This window comes from Salvia hispanica, chromosome 2 (genome assembly GCF_023119035.1).
Source record: "Salvia hispanica cultivar TCC Black 2014 chromosome 2, UniMelb_Shisp_WGS_1.0, whole genome shotgun sequence".
Lineage (NCBI taxonomy): Eukaryota > Viridiplantae > Streptophyta > Magnoliopsida > Lamiales > Lamiaceae > Salvia > Salvia hispanica.
The window spans coordinates 17,164,007-17,183,724 of NC_062966.1; the positions used below are offsets into that span (position 1 = coordinate 17,164,007).

A 19,718-nucleotide genomic window follows, 5' to 3' on the forward strand; every position below is an offset into this window, starting at 1 on the left:
TATCAAGACCTAGTCTTTTAGTAGATAGCATAAAGACACGTCTTGCTTGTTAGATCCGTTCAGTGCTATACCACACCAATGTCATCTTATTTCAGTAAGGCTTAGAAATATGCGGACTGACATTGCAACCTTTCACGATAGGTAGCCAAAGCCTATCTAGGTTGCGAAATTCTTCTTTTCTTTTGCAAAGCATTGCATAGATCTGACCGTGTTACCTTAAAGTGGACGACGCCCACAACCGGTCTACTAAGCAAAAGACTTAGACTTTGTTTACTTCTTATGCATTTAAATGTTTGTAAAACATCTTATAAATGCACAAGCAAACACAATGTAATAATAATAGTGATTCTATTCGTGCGAGACTGCTCGAATAATACTGAATCGGGTTAAAAGTGGATTGTAGAGTTTTATGTATACAAGCAAGATTTTATTCGCGCGAAACTTGCTCGAAACATGTTTTTCAGTATACCAAACCTAACAATAATACCTTCTCAATGGCAAGCCTCATTCCCCAATCTTGGTCAGTGATTATGATTCTTGGAGCAACACCCATGCATTCAACAAATACAGTGAAAATCCATGAAAATGCATCACAATTCTTATCAGATACGAAACCAGCTCCAAACACAATAGAACACCCATGATTGTCTTTCCCGGTAAATGGACCAAACACCATACGATACCTATTGAACAAATAGATCAACACAAAATATTAACACATTTTTATGATAACCAATGTCAACTACAGGTATACGCTATGTCAAATATTAAATCGGATACGATGCATAGTACAAATGTATATCCTATGTCAACTACAATGTCAACTACTATGTCTGTCAATTACTAAGTATAATAAATAAACTACCTGTTTGTCGAATATGTTGTATCAAATGCTACAACATCTCCAAACATATGGTAATGTTTCCGAGACTCAGCATCAGACCAAAATAAGCTCACTAACTTATTATCATCAGGTGATAATTGATATTTGTAAAAAAAGCCTTCACAAATTCTCTTCTTCTCTTGCATCTGATTTAGGATCATTTGAACATCCACTTCTTTCAGTTTCTCTTTAATATCACGAAAACAATTCCTAACATCATTCAACGTACACCTAACAACATCATAACCACCGAAAAACTCCTTTAATAAGTTGAAAGTTGAGTTAAGACCGATGTTAGCTTTGGTGCAATCTTCAACAAACTTGTGATGAACACCATTCAAACTGCGATTACCTTTCATAAATCGCTTATGATCTTTGTCAACCATAGCATGATTGTGTTCCTCAATGAATTAATGCACAAGATAATACTTAACACCACAATCAGAAAAAAACTTAAAACTAATCCTTGCTCCACATCCACACCTTTTGGTGCCACGTCTGCGTTTCTTCTTTGAAGATACTTCATCATCATCTGACACATTCCCATCCTCAGATATACTTACATCGACATCCAACGGATCAACTGTATGAAAACCTTGTTTGTTGCAAACAACATACTGAAAAATAACAACACCACCACTAGACCTATTTCCAAATCTTCGACAATCAAAACAAGCTTCCTGAGCATACTTTTCATAAAAGGAAATTCCCTCTTCAAGGGAAGAAAATTTTTGACCTTCATAAGGCCTCAACTCAGGCTTGCAAATTGGAATAACAGATCCTACAACACAGAATATTTAACAGGTAACATAAATCATGTCAACAGATTTTCAAGTCATGTCAACAGAGCATAAATCACCAACATAACACAACAAAATAATGTTAATGAAACAGAATGTCAACAAAGAGCTCATAACCCATACATCTCCCTTGAAAGCTCATAACTGATTAAGAAAAAAGGGTTTAACAGTCTGCACCTAAAGTATCCATAGATTCCAAACTCAACCATGTTTCTCAACCTTCTCAGGCTTTATGGTCTTTTGCTTAGCCAATAACTAACCGATTTTTTATGTCAAGTTAAGGACTCTCATTATGGTTATACATATGGACTTTTACATTCAAGAAAATCCAACCAAACAATGATCCACTTAGACTAACGTTTATTTCTTCGGTCAAGAATTATTGAGCTGATTTCTCAAGTAGCTTCACTTAAAGCAGAAAATTACCCCTATAGTTATATCCAAAGAGGTGGCTGCACTCTTGTAAAATTCTTAGACAATTGCTATAAGTTATGTAAGCCAAAATATCAAAACATGCTTCAAATTACCAGGATCGAAATGTCCAGTTTAATTGGGATACACCAATTCAAACACACAATGTCAACAGAATATTTAACAAGTAACATAAATCATATCAACAAATTTTCAAGTCATGTCAACAGAGCATAAATCACCAACATAACACAACAAAATAATGTTAATGAAACAAAATGTCAGAGCATAGCAGCAACACAGAATATTTAACAAGTAACATAAATCATGTCAATAGATTTTCAAGTCATGTCAACAGAGCATAAATCGCCAACATAACACAACAAAATAATGTTAATGAAACAGAATGTCAACAAAGAGCATAGCAACAACACAGAATATTTAACAAGTAACATAAATCATGTCAACAGATTTTCAAGTCATGTCAACAAAGCATAAATCACCAACATAACACAACAAAATAATGTTAATGAAACAGAATGTCAACAAAGAGCATAGCAACAACACATAATATTTAACAAGTAACATAAATCATGTCAACAGATTTTCAAGTCACGTCAACAGAGTATAAATCACCAACATAACACAACAAAATAATGTTAACGAAACAGAATGTCAACAAAGAGCATAGCAACAACACGGAATATTTAACAAGTAACATAAATCATGTCAACAGATTTTCAAGTCATGTCAACAGAGCATAAATCACCAACATAACACAAAAAAGTCATGTTAATGAAAATCAAACCAAATTACCTCCACCATTCGTCGACGTAGACTCGGAATAAGATGAAGAATCCATCAAATAACACTTAGCTGTTGATTACGAACTGAAGTCGAACCTAAAGATGAAAAAATCAAAAAAAAGAAAAAGAAAAAATTGATTAGGAACAAATTTGACTGGAGATCAACAAATAAAACATGAAAACAGAATCAAAGTCGGTAAAATCGACCGAAAAACTTCAAAATCAACACAGAAATCCGTCGAACTGGTCGTCTGTTTTTCAAAAATTGAATCGCAAATCAGATATCGTTGAAATCGTCTGAGTCTAATTTTCGAATCAATTGAATCATAAATCGTTAAAATAGATTCAATCAGTAATCTGACGGAAATCGCAAAATCTCACAAGAATCGACAATCTCACGGTGATATGCTGAAGAACCCTAGATTAAAACGCGAAAAGACAGTTTTACCCTTTCATATTAAATTAATCTAATAATATTTATTGTGTGACAAAATCTGGACCACTCATTTAATAAAAATGAGTGGCATCTCATTTCTCAATTAGACTAAATAATCTCAATTGATCATGATCCTTAATCAATAACTCCTAAAACCCCAAGAAGCCGGGACGGAGGGAGCAGTAATTGTTTTAACTCTTTTCTAAGAGTCAAATTTAAAATTAAAAGAAAACAAAAAAGATCGGTGGCTCCCTCCTATATACGCTACTACACACTTTTGCACCCACAAAGCTCTCACTCTGCAGAACACACGTCATCCATGCAGCTCACCGGAAACCGCTGATCGCTATCCCCTGGCGCCGCAGTAGCTACCGACTACCCTCCTTTCCCTTCACACGATTTCTTCATCTCATCTTCCCTAACCTCCACTAAAGTTGGATTCAAGGTTGAAATTCTTTCCCCAAATTTCAATTTTTTTTATACTACTAAATTAAAAATCGAATTCCTCTATGATTATATTACCTCTAACATTTGTGAGTTTATTTGGATGGAATTTTGTCTTAAATGTGGAATATGTATGAATGCCAAGATTTATCTTGTTATAAATTTGGGGTTTTATGTTATTATACTCGTTTATCTACGGAATTGTTTGGTCGGAGTTTTATATTATACTCCCTCCGTCCCACATAATTTTACACAGTTTGACTTGACACGGGTTTTAAGAAATGTAATAAAAAGTGAGTTGAAAAAGTTGGTGGGACGTGGGTCCTACTTTTAAAGTATTGGTTTTATAATAAAATGTGAGTAGGAATGAGTTAGTGGAATATGAGGTCCACTACCAAAAATGGTAAAAGTGAAATGGGTAAAGTTATGTGGGACGGACTAAAATGGAAAACTGGGTAAAATTATGTGGGACGGAGGGAGTAGGATGGTTTGAAACTTTTGATTTAGTTAGGAGTATGATTTTTGAAACCCTAGAGCTAAATATTACCCCTACTATTTTATTTGTTGCAAATGATGTCAGATATGAAGTCTTTGATATAAATACGATTTAGTTTGAACTTATTGGGGATTTTTCTGAGAATCGTGGAGAGTTAGACCATTTTAATTTAGTTATACTTTGGGAATTTCTATATTTTGGATTTTCTTGTTTGATTTTATAACTATGTTAGGTACTTAGTAGTATATTTAAAATGCAATATATGAATTTATAGGTTTTTTCAAGCAAATTAATTTATAGGTTTTTTCAAGCAAGTTTAGTAGTACTACAACAACTGAATAGTGACAACTTTTGTGCTTTGGAGTTTTATCTTGGCTAGTGTTGTAGGAAATTAAAATAGAGTGTGTTGCGAGATAGTAGTATTGAAATTGGTTGGATTTTGTGTATGATAAAACTTAGTGGAGTACTATTTTGAATGGATTGTTAGGATAAAAATATTGCTTAGTACTAGTATTCATTCGTTTTCCTAGACTATATGTATATATTTGTGGTATAGCATGAACCTGGTAGATATATGTTTCCCTTGTAGATGACACCTTCTGGACACACAACGACATTGTCGAGCCCGGAAAGCATAATCGAGGAATACCAGGCGTATGCTCCCTGCCAGGGAGATGACTTGGGAGAGTTCCTCTCCATCTACTATCAACTGTGGAGCGAAGCCCACAAACATGGAGTAACGGGGTACGGTGGGATCACACGCTTGATCACCTTGCTGCCGGATTAGTGGCGGGGATGGGCAGTAGATATGGCACGAGACTTTATTACCCGGCGGTACCCATGGTACGACGTGGCGGGCGACTTGCCGCAATTTCTGGGACAGATCCACTACTACTACACCGTGTACGGTCAGGCTCCGCGAGGACCATATATGCGACCAGGCGATCTAGGTCGGGTACCGGATATGCGACTTGGCGATCTAGGCCAGATCGGTTGTTCCCATTAGGGTTCCAGCCTGGTCGACAGCGGCAGGACATAGGATTGCGCGCTCCCCACCCGCGAGAGAGGATACCATCCCCACCGCGGATCATTCCGGGACAACGGACAGGGGATGAGTTCGAGGCAGGGCCGTCTCACCCGTCTGTAGAGGAGTCCATAGCCGGGGTAGTACCCAGAGGGAGCCAAGCGACAGCTATATATCTATATCGATAGCAGTTCCGAGGAGGATGCTTAGGAGGACTCCGGTTAAAGTGGTATGCCATCTCCATCGGAGTTACCTTAATTAGCATGTTGTATCAATCAGAAACAGACCAACTTAATCATGAGATTGTTCTGATTGCTGTTAGTTTTATTTTGTCTGTCTAAATTTGTTGGGTTGTACTCCTAGTATCTTTTGTTACCACGGAAACATGAGTATAATGTTCTGTGATGATGTAATTGTAACGTAATAGTATCTCGTATCTTTAAGTTTATTAATCAATATCAGTAGTAGGAAAATATCACTAGAAAAAAAACTCATGTTTGAAAGCACATATTTACAAGCACAATAAGTGCTTGCAAATTTTGGTAGATTTGCGAGCAAAATGCTTGTACTCGCTACTTTGCAAGCAAGCGGTGCTCGCAAAGTAGCTGTTTTGTTGTTAAAGCAACCATTTGCAAGTAAACGAACAGTGCTGGCTACATTGCTTGCAGATTTGCTAGCACAGTTCAAAAACACATTTCCGCATTTTTACCAAGCCCATTCTCATGTTAAATCGTTACCGACGGAATGAGATCCGTCGGTAATCTTATGAATTTAATTAAATAATACTGTACTTTCAAAAAAACAGAATATCGTGTCCTACCCCCTAAATCTCAAAATACGTTTTCCTTTAACCACCGCGAGCTTCCGCCATCGCCGCCGACGATCTTCCTACACCGCCATCGCCGATTGTGTCGCCTCAGTTCAGATTTGACGGTGAGATTCCGCCTCCGATTGAGATTTTACCGATTGTAAACAACAATATAACAATTTTATTCCAAACTCAATGAAAATTCTATCCAGAGCTAACATCTTCTCTTGCTCCCTCTCTTCTTCCTCTGGTACTGCTCTCTGCGCGCGCGCGTATGAATGTGCATTTATTTGTTGTTTGTGCTTTCATTTGTCTGTGGTAATTTGAAACTGAAACTGCTCCTAGAATGATATTCTTAATGTTGCACATGGCATGAGTTTGTTAACAAATTTTTGTGGTAATTTGCTCGTTTGTGGTAATTTGAATTGCTTCACAATGCCTGCTGTTTGAAAATTGATTTTTTTTTTTTTTTGGCAAAACAGTGAGCGTCGGCTAAGTGTTGGAAGAACCTAATTTATAGTGTAGTTTTTGTAGCAGAAGACATTGTTGGGTTGGATATTGGTTACAATAATGATAATTAAAAGTAAGAAATGTTTACAATAAGGCTTACAAGTGTGAGTGATTAAATGTAAGATAGTCCTGTCTATTAATCACAACACATAGGTTTTCTCCATGAACTCGTACATATTTTAAGTATTACATATTTGTTCTTTGTTTTTTTGGCTACAGGGGGATTTCAACTCGTGTAGGTTACTGAAATCTGCTCTAGGAGAGCAATGTCAGCCTCTATCAGTGCTCATATACAGTCGAGGTGAATGCTATGTTATCTTTAAACAATCAATGTGTCCTTGATGAAAGGGAGAACTCATATTTTTTGTCTCTTTAATTGTCTCTTTAATGTTTTTCTACAGTTAAACTCTGCTCTTTGTCGCAGTGGCTTCCAAATGAGCCAGAGGATGCATTCTATCGATGAGGTATTTCCCTAGTCACCCTCCACAGCAGGGGCTGTTGTTGCAGGTTGTAGAAGCTTTTCCTCCGGTAGGCACTTGATTTTGATGAGGTATTTCCCTCTGCGGAGAATACAATCACACTAAACTTTGTTAAGAACTTTGGTTGATAGGTATATTTTGATCTATCCACAAGGTTGTGATGTTTGCAATCACCTCTCTTTGTTTCTTTGTGTTGAAAATCATGACAACCTTCTTTCAGGTATGCCACATCACTGTGATAGTGTCTTGATTCAGAGAAGCATTAGTTTGTTGATTTGAAACTTGCATTACTTAGATTATGTTAATGCAGCAGGAAATCTTGATCCTAAACTTAGATTATGTTAATGCAGCAGGAAATCAAAGAATTGCGGGAACCGGTAAAGGTCCATGTTTCTAGACAGAGGCTAAATATATTGTGAGTGATCAAAGGCCTAAACTATTGACAAGTAGAAGTGAACAGAGGCCTAAGTTATGATATACCTTAAGGAGCTCAAAACAAGGAATTTGTACCCTTCTTCAATCAGGTTATCCTTGCTCTTAATCTTTTTTAACAATATCACATTATTTGCACTTTAGTGATTATAGATTGGATTCAAATTTGAGAATTTTGTTCACTTCTGCTTCATACTGCTGTCAGTGCAACTTGTATCACTACTCCAAATGGAAATGGAACTATTTTCTGTTGTGCAGATTTTACAATTTTGAATGCCAAGAAAACCGTTGTCAAATTCGACCTTTTCAAACATGGTAAGTCAAGAATCACCTTATTTTACAGCATGATGGAAGAGTTTGCTATAAATTATGCATTATCCCTACTCTAAATGGAATTGGAACTATATACTGTTATGCATGCTGCCTTTTATCTTTCTTTCTAATTTGCTTTTCTTGCATATCGTGGATAATATATTAATGTGCACCTCGCCACTTGGTGAATTAGTTAACAAAATAAGAGATCTGTTATTTCTTACGGCAAAACACATTTTACGGCAGAGGAATTAGTATTCATAGGAAATGCAGAAGATCGTTAGATTTATGTGACTTATGCCTATCGAGGGAACAGAACTGGCTACACTTTTTAAAGTTTTGTGTATATGTAAAATGTAAAATTTTTGTTTCTAGTCATTCTGAACTACATCTTACTTTAGGATTTTAGTTGTTTTCCCTACTGTCATGCCAAGCTTGCAAATGATCATTTTCATGTTCTGTTTTGCTTAATTTAGCCTTGAAAATTGTTTACTACTATAACCTTTGGACTTAACATTCTCCAAGTTTTTTTAAATTAGTCATTCCTACCATTCTTATCGTACTGATTTGTTGATTTGTTACATGTCAATCCAGCAAACGAACGGATGCTCGAAGACGGTGGTGCTGATAGAGGCGAGCAGTCTCGGAGAAACAAACTGCTGCATTGGTAGAACAAGTGGAAAGCCTTTAGTCAACAATTCCTACAAATGAAAGGAAGCCAAGGATAGATTAAGCAATGTAGACTCCATGAAGTGTGTAAAACAATTTTATTTAATTGAATACATTTCTGAATTTCATTTACTCTATTTATTCAATTGATAACAATTAATAAATAAATCTATATAATAATTTGGAAAACAAATAAAAAATAAAAATAACAATATAGCAAACCAGCATATCCGAGGATATTTCAAGGTGCTAGCAAATTTTTCAGCTTTGTGCTTGCAAAAGTGCTTGCAAATTTTGCTACGAAGCAAATGGGAAGCACCTGTGGTGCTTGCAAGTTGCTTGCAAATCTCCATTTTTGCGAGCACATGGGCCTATTTGCGACCAAATCGGTGCTTGCAACTGAGCGTTTATTTTGTAGTGTATAAGTAGGAGTAGTATTTCTAAAAGTATGTTGAAATTATTTGTAATGGGGATGCTCCCTAGAAAAATATGTTAGTGTTTGATTTATAGGTGAAACCAATAGAAGTAAAAAAATTTAAATGAAATTAGAAAATTGGAGAAATTGATTATGTCTTTTATTAATTTTTATGTGTTCATTTGTATTTGGGAAAGTTTTCAATCTCTAATAGAATCAATAAGATTTGAAAGTATATAGTTAGCATCTCTCCGTCTCCTGGAGTTCATTTTGCTAATTTGGTTCATTTTACATTAATAGTCTATTTTCACTTCTTACTAGAGTAAGTCAGTCTCGTATTACTCCCTCCGTCCCATAATAAGAGTCATATTTTGTCATTTCGATCCGTTGCACAATAAGAATTATATTTCTCTTTTACCATAAATAGTAATTATGTCTCACATTTCATTAACTCACTCACATTCTATTGTAAAAGCAATGAGTATAAAAAACGAGACCTCATATTCTACTAACTTTTTCAACCTATTATTCTTTAAATTTTTTAAAATCCGTACTCACACCAAATGTGACTCCTATTATGAGACAGTGAGAGTATAAAATTAAATAGAACTCATATTGAAAAGAAAGTGAACACTTAATGGGGAGAAATTTTAGAATACGAGTCACTTATATATTTTGTGAGAGAAATAATAAGAATAAATTAAAAGAGAAAAAGACAAAAATCATCTATTCTAGAAAATTCAAGTGATTCAATACCATCATTTATAAAGGAATAAATTTAATCTCAAATTCTAAAAAATAAGCAAATTTAATCTATTTTATGAAACTTCTCCGGAGGATATAGTGTAATTATATTGATGTTGATTGTTACTACCTTCGTCCCACAATAAGAATCACATTTTTCTATTTCGAACACCCCACAATTAGAGTCACATTGGCTTTTATCCTTACCTCACATTTCACCAACTTATTTCACTCACATTTTATTATAAATTACTACCTCCGACCCACAATAAAAGTCCACTTTTGCATTTTAGTCCGTCCCACAATAAGAGTCCACTCTCACTTTTACTAAAAATGGTAAGTAGGCCCTACATTCCACTAATTCATTTTAATCATATTTCATTATAAAACTAATTTATAAAAGTGGGACATTTACTTCTCTGACTTTTTTCAACTCACTTTCATTTACATTTCTTAAAATACGTGACGAGTCAAATGTGGACTCCTATTGTGGTACCAAGGTAGTAATATATATAAGTGAAACCCATACTTCACTAAATTATTTAATCCGCTTTTTCTTTAAATTTCTTAAAATCCATGGTCATACCAAATATGACTCATTTTGTGGGACGAGGATAGTATCTTACTGGGCCCATGAATAGGGACTTTTCGACTGCGCAGCACTTTTGAAAAATAAATGTTACCTCCGTTCACCAAATTAGACATAGTTATGTATGTCATGGGTTTTAATGTGCAATTGGTAAAGTAAAAGAGATGAGAAAAAAATAAGAGAGAAGTAGTGTTAATAGATGGTGAGATTCACGTTATTAGTAGTATTTTAGTATTTAAAATTTACGTAGAATCACTGAGATTTGAAAATAATTATGTAAGCAAAGTTTAATAAGTATGTAATTATGTTGATGTTGAGGGCCACTTTTTAAATATAAATATACATACTACATCTTTATAATTTTTTAAGAATAATTTTAGGGCATCCGCATCGCAGACGTGATGCTGTCTCGGTCTCATCTCGACGAGACGAGACAGCATCGAGACAGTGTTGCGATGCTCGTCTCGACGAGATGAGACATATCGTCGCGCGACGCGTGCCGGCGAGGCCGGCCTCGAGCTGGCGAGATGACGCGCGCGCCCCACGTGGCGCGCGCTGGAGGATGGCGTGACGCCCACTCGCCGGCCCGCGAGTGGGCGTCGGAATTATGACGTAATAATTTTTTTTTATATAAATTCAAAATTTTCGAATTTAATAAAAAAAATAATAAAAAATGAACGATCAAATGACCTTTGTATCAAACGGACGAATTTTTTAAAAAAAATTTCTCGAATTTTTAAATTTTTTTTTTCTTTTCTTTTATTATTCTATAAATATACTCCATACTCCATTCACCATTTTACACACAAACACTACTCTCATTCTTCTTCCATTCACTACACTCATCTATTCATTTCTCTCAAATTGTTAAAAAAATGTCCGGCGATGGAAACTCCAACGACGACTTTGGCAGGTGGCGCTCCGGCGGGTTCGACTTGAACTCGTTCGACGACTGGGCGAGCATGTACAAATTTTTGGGTACTCCCGGTTCGTCGCCGGGCACCCAAGCCTCGACCACTCCGCCGGCGTACCAAACCCCACATTTTGTTGATTCCGGAGAATTTTTTGCCGCCTGAACGCACTTTGCCCGACTGGCCAATAGGTGGAGGCTCCGGCTCCGGCTCCGGCAGGATCGGCCTCTGGATTGGCGTCAATGCCGAGGAGGAAGAGGGCGACCACGAGGTTGTGGGGGACGGCAGCCGTCATCCATACAGCCAAAACGAGACGTTGGCTCTGTACGACGCTTGGATCAGCGTCTCGTACGATCCTGTCGTCGGGAATCAACAAACCAACAAGTGTTTTTGGAAAAAAGTCACCGAAATTTACAACGCATGAAGGCCGAAGAACACATTTGCCCGCAACGTGAAGATGTTCCGCAGCCATTGGGACCGATGCGACAAAGATGTCAAAAAATTTTGCGCGATATTCAGGGCAGAAGAGGCGAATTATCAAAGCGGAGCCAGTGGAGCCGACATTCTGAGAGTGATGCACTTTTTATTAGCACTAAATAAATCTGCAAGTGTACAGAGTATATATAGTATAGCTAAAGGTTAGTACCGGATATCGAACTCGGGGAAGACGAACACAAAGTGTCTATCCTCTACTAAGACTCAAATACTATTTGGAAAAACAATTGGGTTTTGAAAACTTTTGAAAAACTGAAAAACAATAAGAGCATAGATCAACTAAAAGCAGATAAATCAAGAGGAAGACAATAGAGATAAGGGAATCCCAGGGATGTGTGTTCATAGTTATGGTTATACAAAATTCCAACTACAATACCCTAGCAAGTTTATACTTTGAAAGGACGAGTCACCTAGCTTATGCTTATACGATACAAACGTTGATTACAAGATTAGGGTTATCAATCCTAACACGTAACTCCAAAAAGCTCCTAAGACCCTTGAAAAGTCCCCACTCTCAATTAATAGTGTCGTTTTAAGGGAAGCTAACTGTAGTGTCTACTAAGTGAATCTAACTCGCTAGAACTCTGTCACAGTTATAAAGCAAGTTATATTAAATCATACACGATTGTGTCACTCAATCATGCAGCATCAAAACTACTTAGGGAAGAAATAAAGTAAAAACAAAACGGATATTAAATAGAAAAAGGAATTTGTATAACCAAAGTCGTTACTAACACATCCCTAGAATCCTATGAGTTTAGTTACACATAATTGAATAAGCTAAAAACATAGATTGAAGGGAAGACAATTTGAACATAAAACTAAAGCAAATAAAACCCTTGGGTTGAATCCTTGTCATTCTTGATGTTCTTGAAATCCTTCTCCAACTCCTTGCACCAATGAAGTACTCTAGGTCTTGATCTCTATGAAGTATTTTACAATTAGAAGTTCTCTTTTTCTTATGAAGCTTGAGGCCTTATTTATAGGGAAAAGCCATGCCTTGTTGTAGAAGGAAAAAATCTCCAAAATATGGTAAAACTGGGCGCAAATCTAGGGTTTCTCGGATTCGCCGCCTTTCTCCGGCGGGCCGCCGCACCTTGGTCGGCGGTCGCCGCGTTGGAGTCCAGAGTGTTGTTCCCTCGGCGGCGGACCGCCGCACATCTTCCGGCGGTCGCCGGACGAGACTTCTCTTCCAAGCACATTTTACCGATGCGGACCGCTGCATTGATCTGCCCGCCGGGCGCCGGCGCCGCCACACACATCCGCGGCGGTTGCGGCCGCCGTCGACTCCAGATTCCCAAACTTGGCGTTTTGGCTCCCTTTTTCGGCTCATTTATGCACATTTCTCACAAAACACGTCAAAATACCAAAATAGACAAAATATGCAAATAATGGACGTGTAGAGTGACTTTGACATAAAAAACGGACCAAATAATGACCTTAAAACAGTGCAAAATCCGAGCGTATCAGAGAGCGGCGTTGCGGGTCTTCAAAGACGACGTCGGTAAAGATTTCAAGTTTGTCGATGTTTGGTCGCAAGTCCACCACCTTGAAAGGTGGGCTGGCGGTGTCGAGTCGGGCTCGAAACGCATGAAGCACACGGCGCGTGGCCACTACTCGTCTAGTGATGGCGGTGAAGGCAACACCTCATGTGAGGGCACGCCAACTGATACGCCAACCGATGATGGATGGGGGGTCTTCTTCCGGTGCACGACGTCGGCCGCAAGGGACCAAGGCGGCGAGAGCGAGGGGGAGAGGGAGGGGGAGGGGCCGCGGCGAATCAAGCCAGGCGGCGAGGGCTCGGGCACGGGCTACAACAGCCTAATATCCATGTACCTGGTCGCCATGCAAAACATATCTATTGCACCAATCACATATCCATATCATATTCCACTCAATATGTAACAGCCCGCCTTCCTAGGGTACAATAAATGCGGCGACTGCTACCAAAACGGACTTAAAAAATTCAACATAGGCTAGGGTTTCATTTAAAGAGTTTTGACCAGAAATTTAAAGGAACTATTAGAGCATTTAAAACAACAACTTAACCTAGAAACTTAAATAAGAAAAAGGAAGGTATCATAAATTACGATCCAAAAATCTCAAGAGTATGACATAGTTTCCAATATAAAAACCACAAGATAGTCTAAGGCCTCTAAACCGAAAGGAAAATGCAAAATATTCAAAAATACTAAAGTGTTTCAAAATAATTTCAGCAGAAACGACCAAGAGAAAGAGCAGCTATGTATGAAGACACAACTACGCTTGAAGTTCAAAACATCCATCTTAATTAGTTATCATGCTCAATACCCGCCACCGCTCGTCATCGTTCAACCTGCACATAAGGAAAACACATGCAGGGCTGAGTATTTTGAAATACTCAGTGAACTCATTGCCAAAACATTTTATAAGCTATGCCACCCTTACCAAGTGAACTCGAGTTTTAAGCAGTTATAAGATAATATCACGAGTATCACAAAATATATTTTCCATAGACTGGACCAGTCAAACAACTCCCCACTTTTCTCATCAATTTCCACAATCACAACATTTCCATGGTGCGACGAAAGTGTGGCCACACTTTTCGCCCACGAGACCGGCCGACTAGCAAGGACGGCTTCCGATCCCACCGTGTACACAGCCTGGTAGGGTTTGCGGCCCGTACTCAGACCCGAATTCGTTTACACATATCCATAGCCCTATAGCCCAATGGAGCGAACTCTCAAACTGGGCATCAGGCGCACAATATCACAACAAAACAGACATAGGCATGGCATAACAGTTAAACCACCCTTATTTCTCCACATTCATAAATTTGCACATAAAAGAGTTTAAGAGTAAAGCCCACCTCGACTGCTTAGGTTTCAAGTATGTTCTTTCCCTTGTTATCCGGCTTCGCAACTGAGGTTTCACCTTTTTAATCACATAGGCACATATCACAAATCAGATTCAATACAGACTCCTAACTCATGCATGTCTCAACATTTTTCCATCTTCCCACCGATCTATTTTATCATCATTAATCAATCAAGATCATGTTCATCGCATAAGTTCCATTCGCATCTCAATTCTAGATCTAACATCAACATATGTCACACAAGAGTATTTTGCCATCATACACACACCACACAAACACAACACACACACGTGCATACACGCACCCACACACGCACACATGCATACATATTTTCCATATCCCTTTTATCCCACTTTCACTCAATAAGATGCATGAGGGTCCAAGAATACCGATTAATCGGTTAGAAAGAAGAGGAATCGAGTAGAAAGAAGAAGATAAATATAAGAATACCTTATGAGAAAAACGAACGGTAGAAATTAAGTATTAGACTCGGTTCTTCAAGATTCTTGGATTGAACTTCAATTCTTCTTCAAAAGATGACAAAATATTGGGGAATAGAAGAAAAATTGGAGAGAGTGAAGAAGGGAGGGGGCGTGTACTATGGGGAAGGGGGGGCGAAATTTTTGTGGGGCTAGGGTTAGGGGTTCTCTTATTTATAGTGCTCAACAAGATCTTTAGGTAATTAAAATAGAATATTTGGTAAGATTTGATTCTACACAATAAAATATTGTGGAGTAGGGAAGAAGAAATAACAAAATAAACTAGGGTATCAAGCATGGAAATTTCGAAATATATGGCTCTTCATTAGCCAAGATTTTATTTTGGTATATTTTACGGAGTAGAATAAAATATCACGGAGCAAAAATAAAAATAAGAATTCTCCCAACTAGGGATTGAAATAGGCGTTCCTATGCCTTTTAAATAAGGCATGGATTTTTTTGATATTAACTAAAATAAGATATGGCAAGATCTCTTGAGGTATGGAAAGATTTGGTAGAATATTTAAATTCTAGGTATGGAAGGAAATCAAGTAAGGAATCAATTAAACAAGCAAAATAATATTTCCTTCCCTACATGGGTGATTTTCGAAAATCACCTAGGAAAATAAGGGGCTCGATTTTTCTCAATAAAAATAAGGAATAATTGGGGTTTGGATTTAATTTGGATAAATATTCCAAGAATTAAATTAAATCCGGAAAAATAGAATTCCTCCTTCAAAAAGGTCAAGGGTTCGAAAATCTCAATATTTAGGTGGCTAGTATTTTATGGAAATTTTCTCTAATATTCTCACTCACCCTTAAACAATTAATTCACCTCATAATTTAATAATCACATGCCACATCACATAGTCAACAATTTTGACTTTTTAAACTTCCCGGTCAAAGAAACTCATGCAATAAATTCATTTATCAAATAATTCACATCTCCCACGTCATCAATAATAAGTTCTAGGGCTCTAAAATTAGGGTTCAGAAATTCGGGATGTTACGTAATAATTCCAATTTAATATACTATTTATTGCAACAAGCATATATCCCCATCATCATAATTAAACACATATCATATCAATATCACATCGTATAATTCAAATATTCACTCCAATTTAACACATAGCAATTAATCACATAAAATATGTAAAATTAAAAATGTGATTTATACGCACCCGTTCATGAATAAGAAATCTATTTGAGCACTTGATCCTGCTTCTCGATCAATAATCTTTTTATTCGAGATATACACTTGAACCTATACGTGTATATAGCTTCTAATTTCACTCATCCTCCTTTATTTTCATGTTCAAGCTCTATCTACTTCTGCTTTGTGAGATAACTCACATATAATCATTTATAAAGGAATAGAGTCGGTTAATTACCAGTAAAGTTTAATATATTGCAAATTATCCCATAAATTCTTATATTAATAGTTCCACATTTGATTAGAGTTGATGATCTATAGTCTAGGTAGTACACGTGTAGCTTGATAGTATCACAGGGTCCTATTCTAATGCTTTTAGCACTCTAATCCAAAATCAAGACTAAATCTCCATCCTTAGATTTTAAAATGAGTGGATGAAATTAAAGCTCACAAAATCTCAATAAATAATAGACAAAATATCAACAAAAAGGTAATATCGTCATTATGTTATCATATGATAATTTTCGTGAGTGTTTTTTTATATCAACATTGTGTATTACAAATATCAACAATATGACATTGGAATATCAACACATTTTTATTGAGATTGGACATGCATAATATTGAGATTTTTCCTACAATATATTGAGATTTTTTGTTGCATTTGTTGAAAATAGCTGCTTATCAACATGTACGAAAATTGAAATATAATTTATCAAATTTCATCACCCGAACATCGTCGGAACATATGCAATTGAGATCTCGTTGGAATCCTTATTAAATTATCTTTAATTTGATATATTTTTTGCGAAAAAATAATTTAAATTGAGAGAGTTACGTAAATTTAAAGATTTGAGATGATTTTGAGGAGAGAGAAAGTAGTTAGTTATAATTACTACATATAGGATTTGACATTAATATCCTTTTAATTTAATTAATAATTAAAATATATTACATTTGACATCATATTAACCACAAGATCTTCTAATCTAATAATTGAAAATTGGTCTCAATTTGGGATTGGTAATTAGTTAGCAATTGATTACATCCCTAGTATCACATAATCAAAGTAGTATTTTTACATTCTATTAAAAGTTTGCTATAATACACATATATAATATTTAATAATATAAGTTGTATATTATATATATATATATAGGGTCTTGTTAGGTTGAGATTATTTAGCTAAATTGAGAAATGAGATGCAATATGGATCACTAATCCACAAACTAAACAAAATGTCAACAAATACAACATTATGTCAACAAGGGGTAAAATCGTAATTTCATTAATAAAAAAAATCGTAAAACACAAAACTGATTTCAAACCAGTTTCTAAAAGTTTCTCTAAAATCTCTCTTCAAAAATCTCAAATCTCGCTGATCTTCATAAAATTCATACAATTCGAATCCCTTCAAAATCTGCAAAATCTCGCTGCTCTAAATGACGAATGAAGAGGAAAATCGGAAAGAATCGGTTGAAAAATCAATTGAAGCTGAGGAACAGCAGTCAAAATCGGCGATGCATGAAGCCACTTCTTCAGGTTAAGAAATTGATTCAAATTTTAAGTATATTGCTTTGATTTTGGTGTTTTAATAAACATCTCGATTTCGTTTTTTATGAATTCGATACTTGCTGAATTTTTTTGTTGATTTGCGATTGTAGAATCGGAAAAGATGGCAACGAAAAATGCTGTTGTAACAAAAGGAAGAGAAGAAGCTTCACCTTCCAGTTAAAGATTTGTTTAAATTTTTAAGATTATTGACATTTTATATACTAGCTATTGACATAGCTATAATAATATACTGTTGACAGTAATGACAGTAGTGTATGCTTGTTTGAATAGGTATTGACATAATAATATTGACATATTGTATGCTTGTTATAGTGGTTGTAGAAAACATACAAATGTATGGCTGTAGTAGTATGTCAACAACTATTGACATAGGGTATGCTTGTTTCAATGGTTGTTAGGATGGCTGTAGAAAACATATGTATGGTTGTAGTAGTATGTCAATAGCTATTGACATATTCTAAGCTTGTTTAAATAATAGTTGACATAGTCATATTTATATAAACAGAGTATACTTGCCATAAACTTTATAAGATAATCAACAGGTTATGTCAACTTTAACTATTGACATAATAGTAATAATATAATTGTTCTAACTATATATGGAAAATACCTTTTAATGACAGAGCATACTTAATGCCTGAAATTCTGTTAATTGTGATTGGTATATCTAATGAAATAATTTTAGTAATATACACACACTTGATGTCAACATAGTACACTTGTTATTGTCATGATACTTTGTATAATTGATATAGATTTATTATGTTTGATTTTAAACCAGAAAACAGAAGAACATCCAAGCGAAAAAGGAGTACCTCAGTATCTCAGAAAGAGTTAATTATTGTTAAGAAAAAGCAAAAGAAAAGTGTAGAGGATGGAAAACAGATTGTTATTGCTGAAAATCTATCTCAAAGGCTTCTAGTGAAAAAGGAAGCCGATGTATTTTGTTGATGCAATAAGCAGACTGAATGAGGAACAGATTAATTCTGTGAAGGAGTTGGGTTTCGAGAGTGTCCTACATTTCAAGATTGATTACATTCCTAGCAGATGATAAAGCTTAACAATGGTAAAAAAATTCATATCACTGAAGAGGATGTGGAGCTTGTATATGGATTCCCAAGAGGTGACATTACTTATTCTAGAGATAAGTGTAAAAGTAATGCAGCTTTCATGAGGAAGATAGCAAAGAAATGTGGTACGAAAAAAGAAAGTGTGAACCATAATGATGTTTTAAATGTTATGTTGAATGATCTTCAAGGAGGAAGGCAGTTTAAGATAATGTTCTTGTTATTGCTAGAATCAACATTGATTGAGCAATCAACATGTGGAATGGTAAAATCTAAGATTGGAGAAATAATTGATGATCTGGATAACGTGAGAAATGTAAATTGGTGTTCGTATGTAATATCTGTTCTCAAATTTGCAAAACAAAATTGGTCAATCACAGAGAAGAATGCATTTGCTGGACCACTTCCCTTCCTTATGGTATGTTTTACATTTTGCATTGCTGATTATTAACATTATTACATTAGGTTGTGTGTGTAGTTGATATAGCTTGTACTATAGTTGACATAAGTTGTATTAGTTATTTTAAGTGGCTTGTGTATTGAGTTGACACGACACAATAGTAATTGACATGCATTTTTTAACATATGCAGCTCTGCTACTTAGACAGAGTTATACAAGACAAGCATTTTGTTCCTCGGACATTTCCATTAATGAAAGGATGGAAAAGTGAGTATCTTCAGGCTAGAGAAGATAGAGAGATCAGTGCAGGAGTTTTTGGTTTAGGAAATATAAAGAAGAGATACATTCGAAATGAAGAACAAAGTGTTGATGTAGATGACAGTGGAGTGGGGTCTTCTTCTCAGAACATACTCCCATCAGATATGGTGAAAAATGTCGTAAAATACATCAATCAGATAAATGATGGCAGGACCAATCTTGTTAGAGTCCTCAAAGAAGCTTCTTCACAGATCAAGAATAA

General features: G+C 35.9%; 1 protein-coding gene and 1 long non-coding RNA gene across 8 annotated transcripts in view; one reads left to right on the forward strand and one right to left on the reverse strand.

Annotated features, from left to right (window-relative positions):
* The window catches only part of LOC125206387 (protein FAR-RED IMPAIRED RESPONSE 1-like), a 5,084-nt gene extending 2,128 nt beyond the window's left edge, over nt 1-2,956 (reverse strand). Inside the window, exons 1-4 of the mRNA XM_048105648.1 lie at nt 2,911-2,956; nt 1,367-1,664; nt 866-1,225; nt 488-683 (exon numbers count right to left, since the gene is read on the reverse strand). Of these exons, the coding sequence (XP_047961605.1) occupies nt 488-683; nt 866-1,225; nt 1,367-1,664; nt 2,911-2,956 (900 nt within the window). The remainder of the gene's footprint in view (nt 1-487; nt 684-865; nt 1,226-1,366; nt 1,665-2,910) is intronic.
* Nucleotides 2,957-3,601: 645 nt separating this feature from the next.
* LOC125204189 lies at nt 3,602-8,638 on the forward strand. 7 transcript variants are annotated; one of them, XR_007173509.1, is made up of 8 exons: nt 3,602-3,781; nt 4,866-5,529; nt 6,838-6,919; nt 7,020-7,146; nt 7,229-7,317; nt 7,448-7,621; nt 7,735-7,844; nt 8,436-8,638. It is a non-coding gene; the product is annotated as an uncharacterized LOC125204189 (long non-coding RNA). The 7 variants fall into 7 exon arrangements; XR_007173504.1 differs by having other exon boundaries at nt 7,788-7,844; XR_007173510.1 differs by having other exon boundaries at nt 7,451-7,621; nt 7,788-7,844.
* Nucleotides 8,639-19,718: the final 11,080 nt, after the last annotated feature.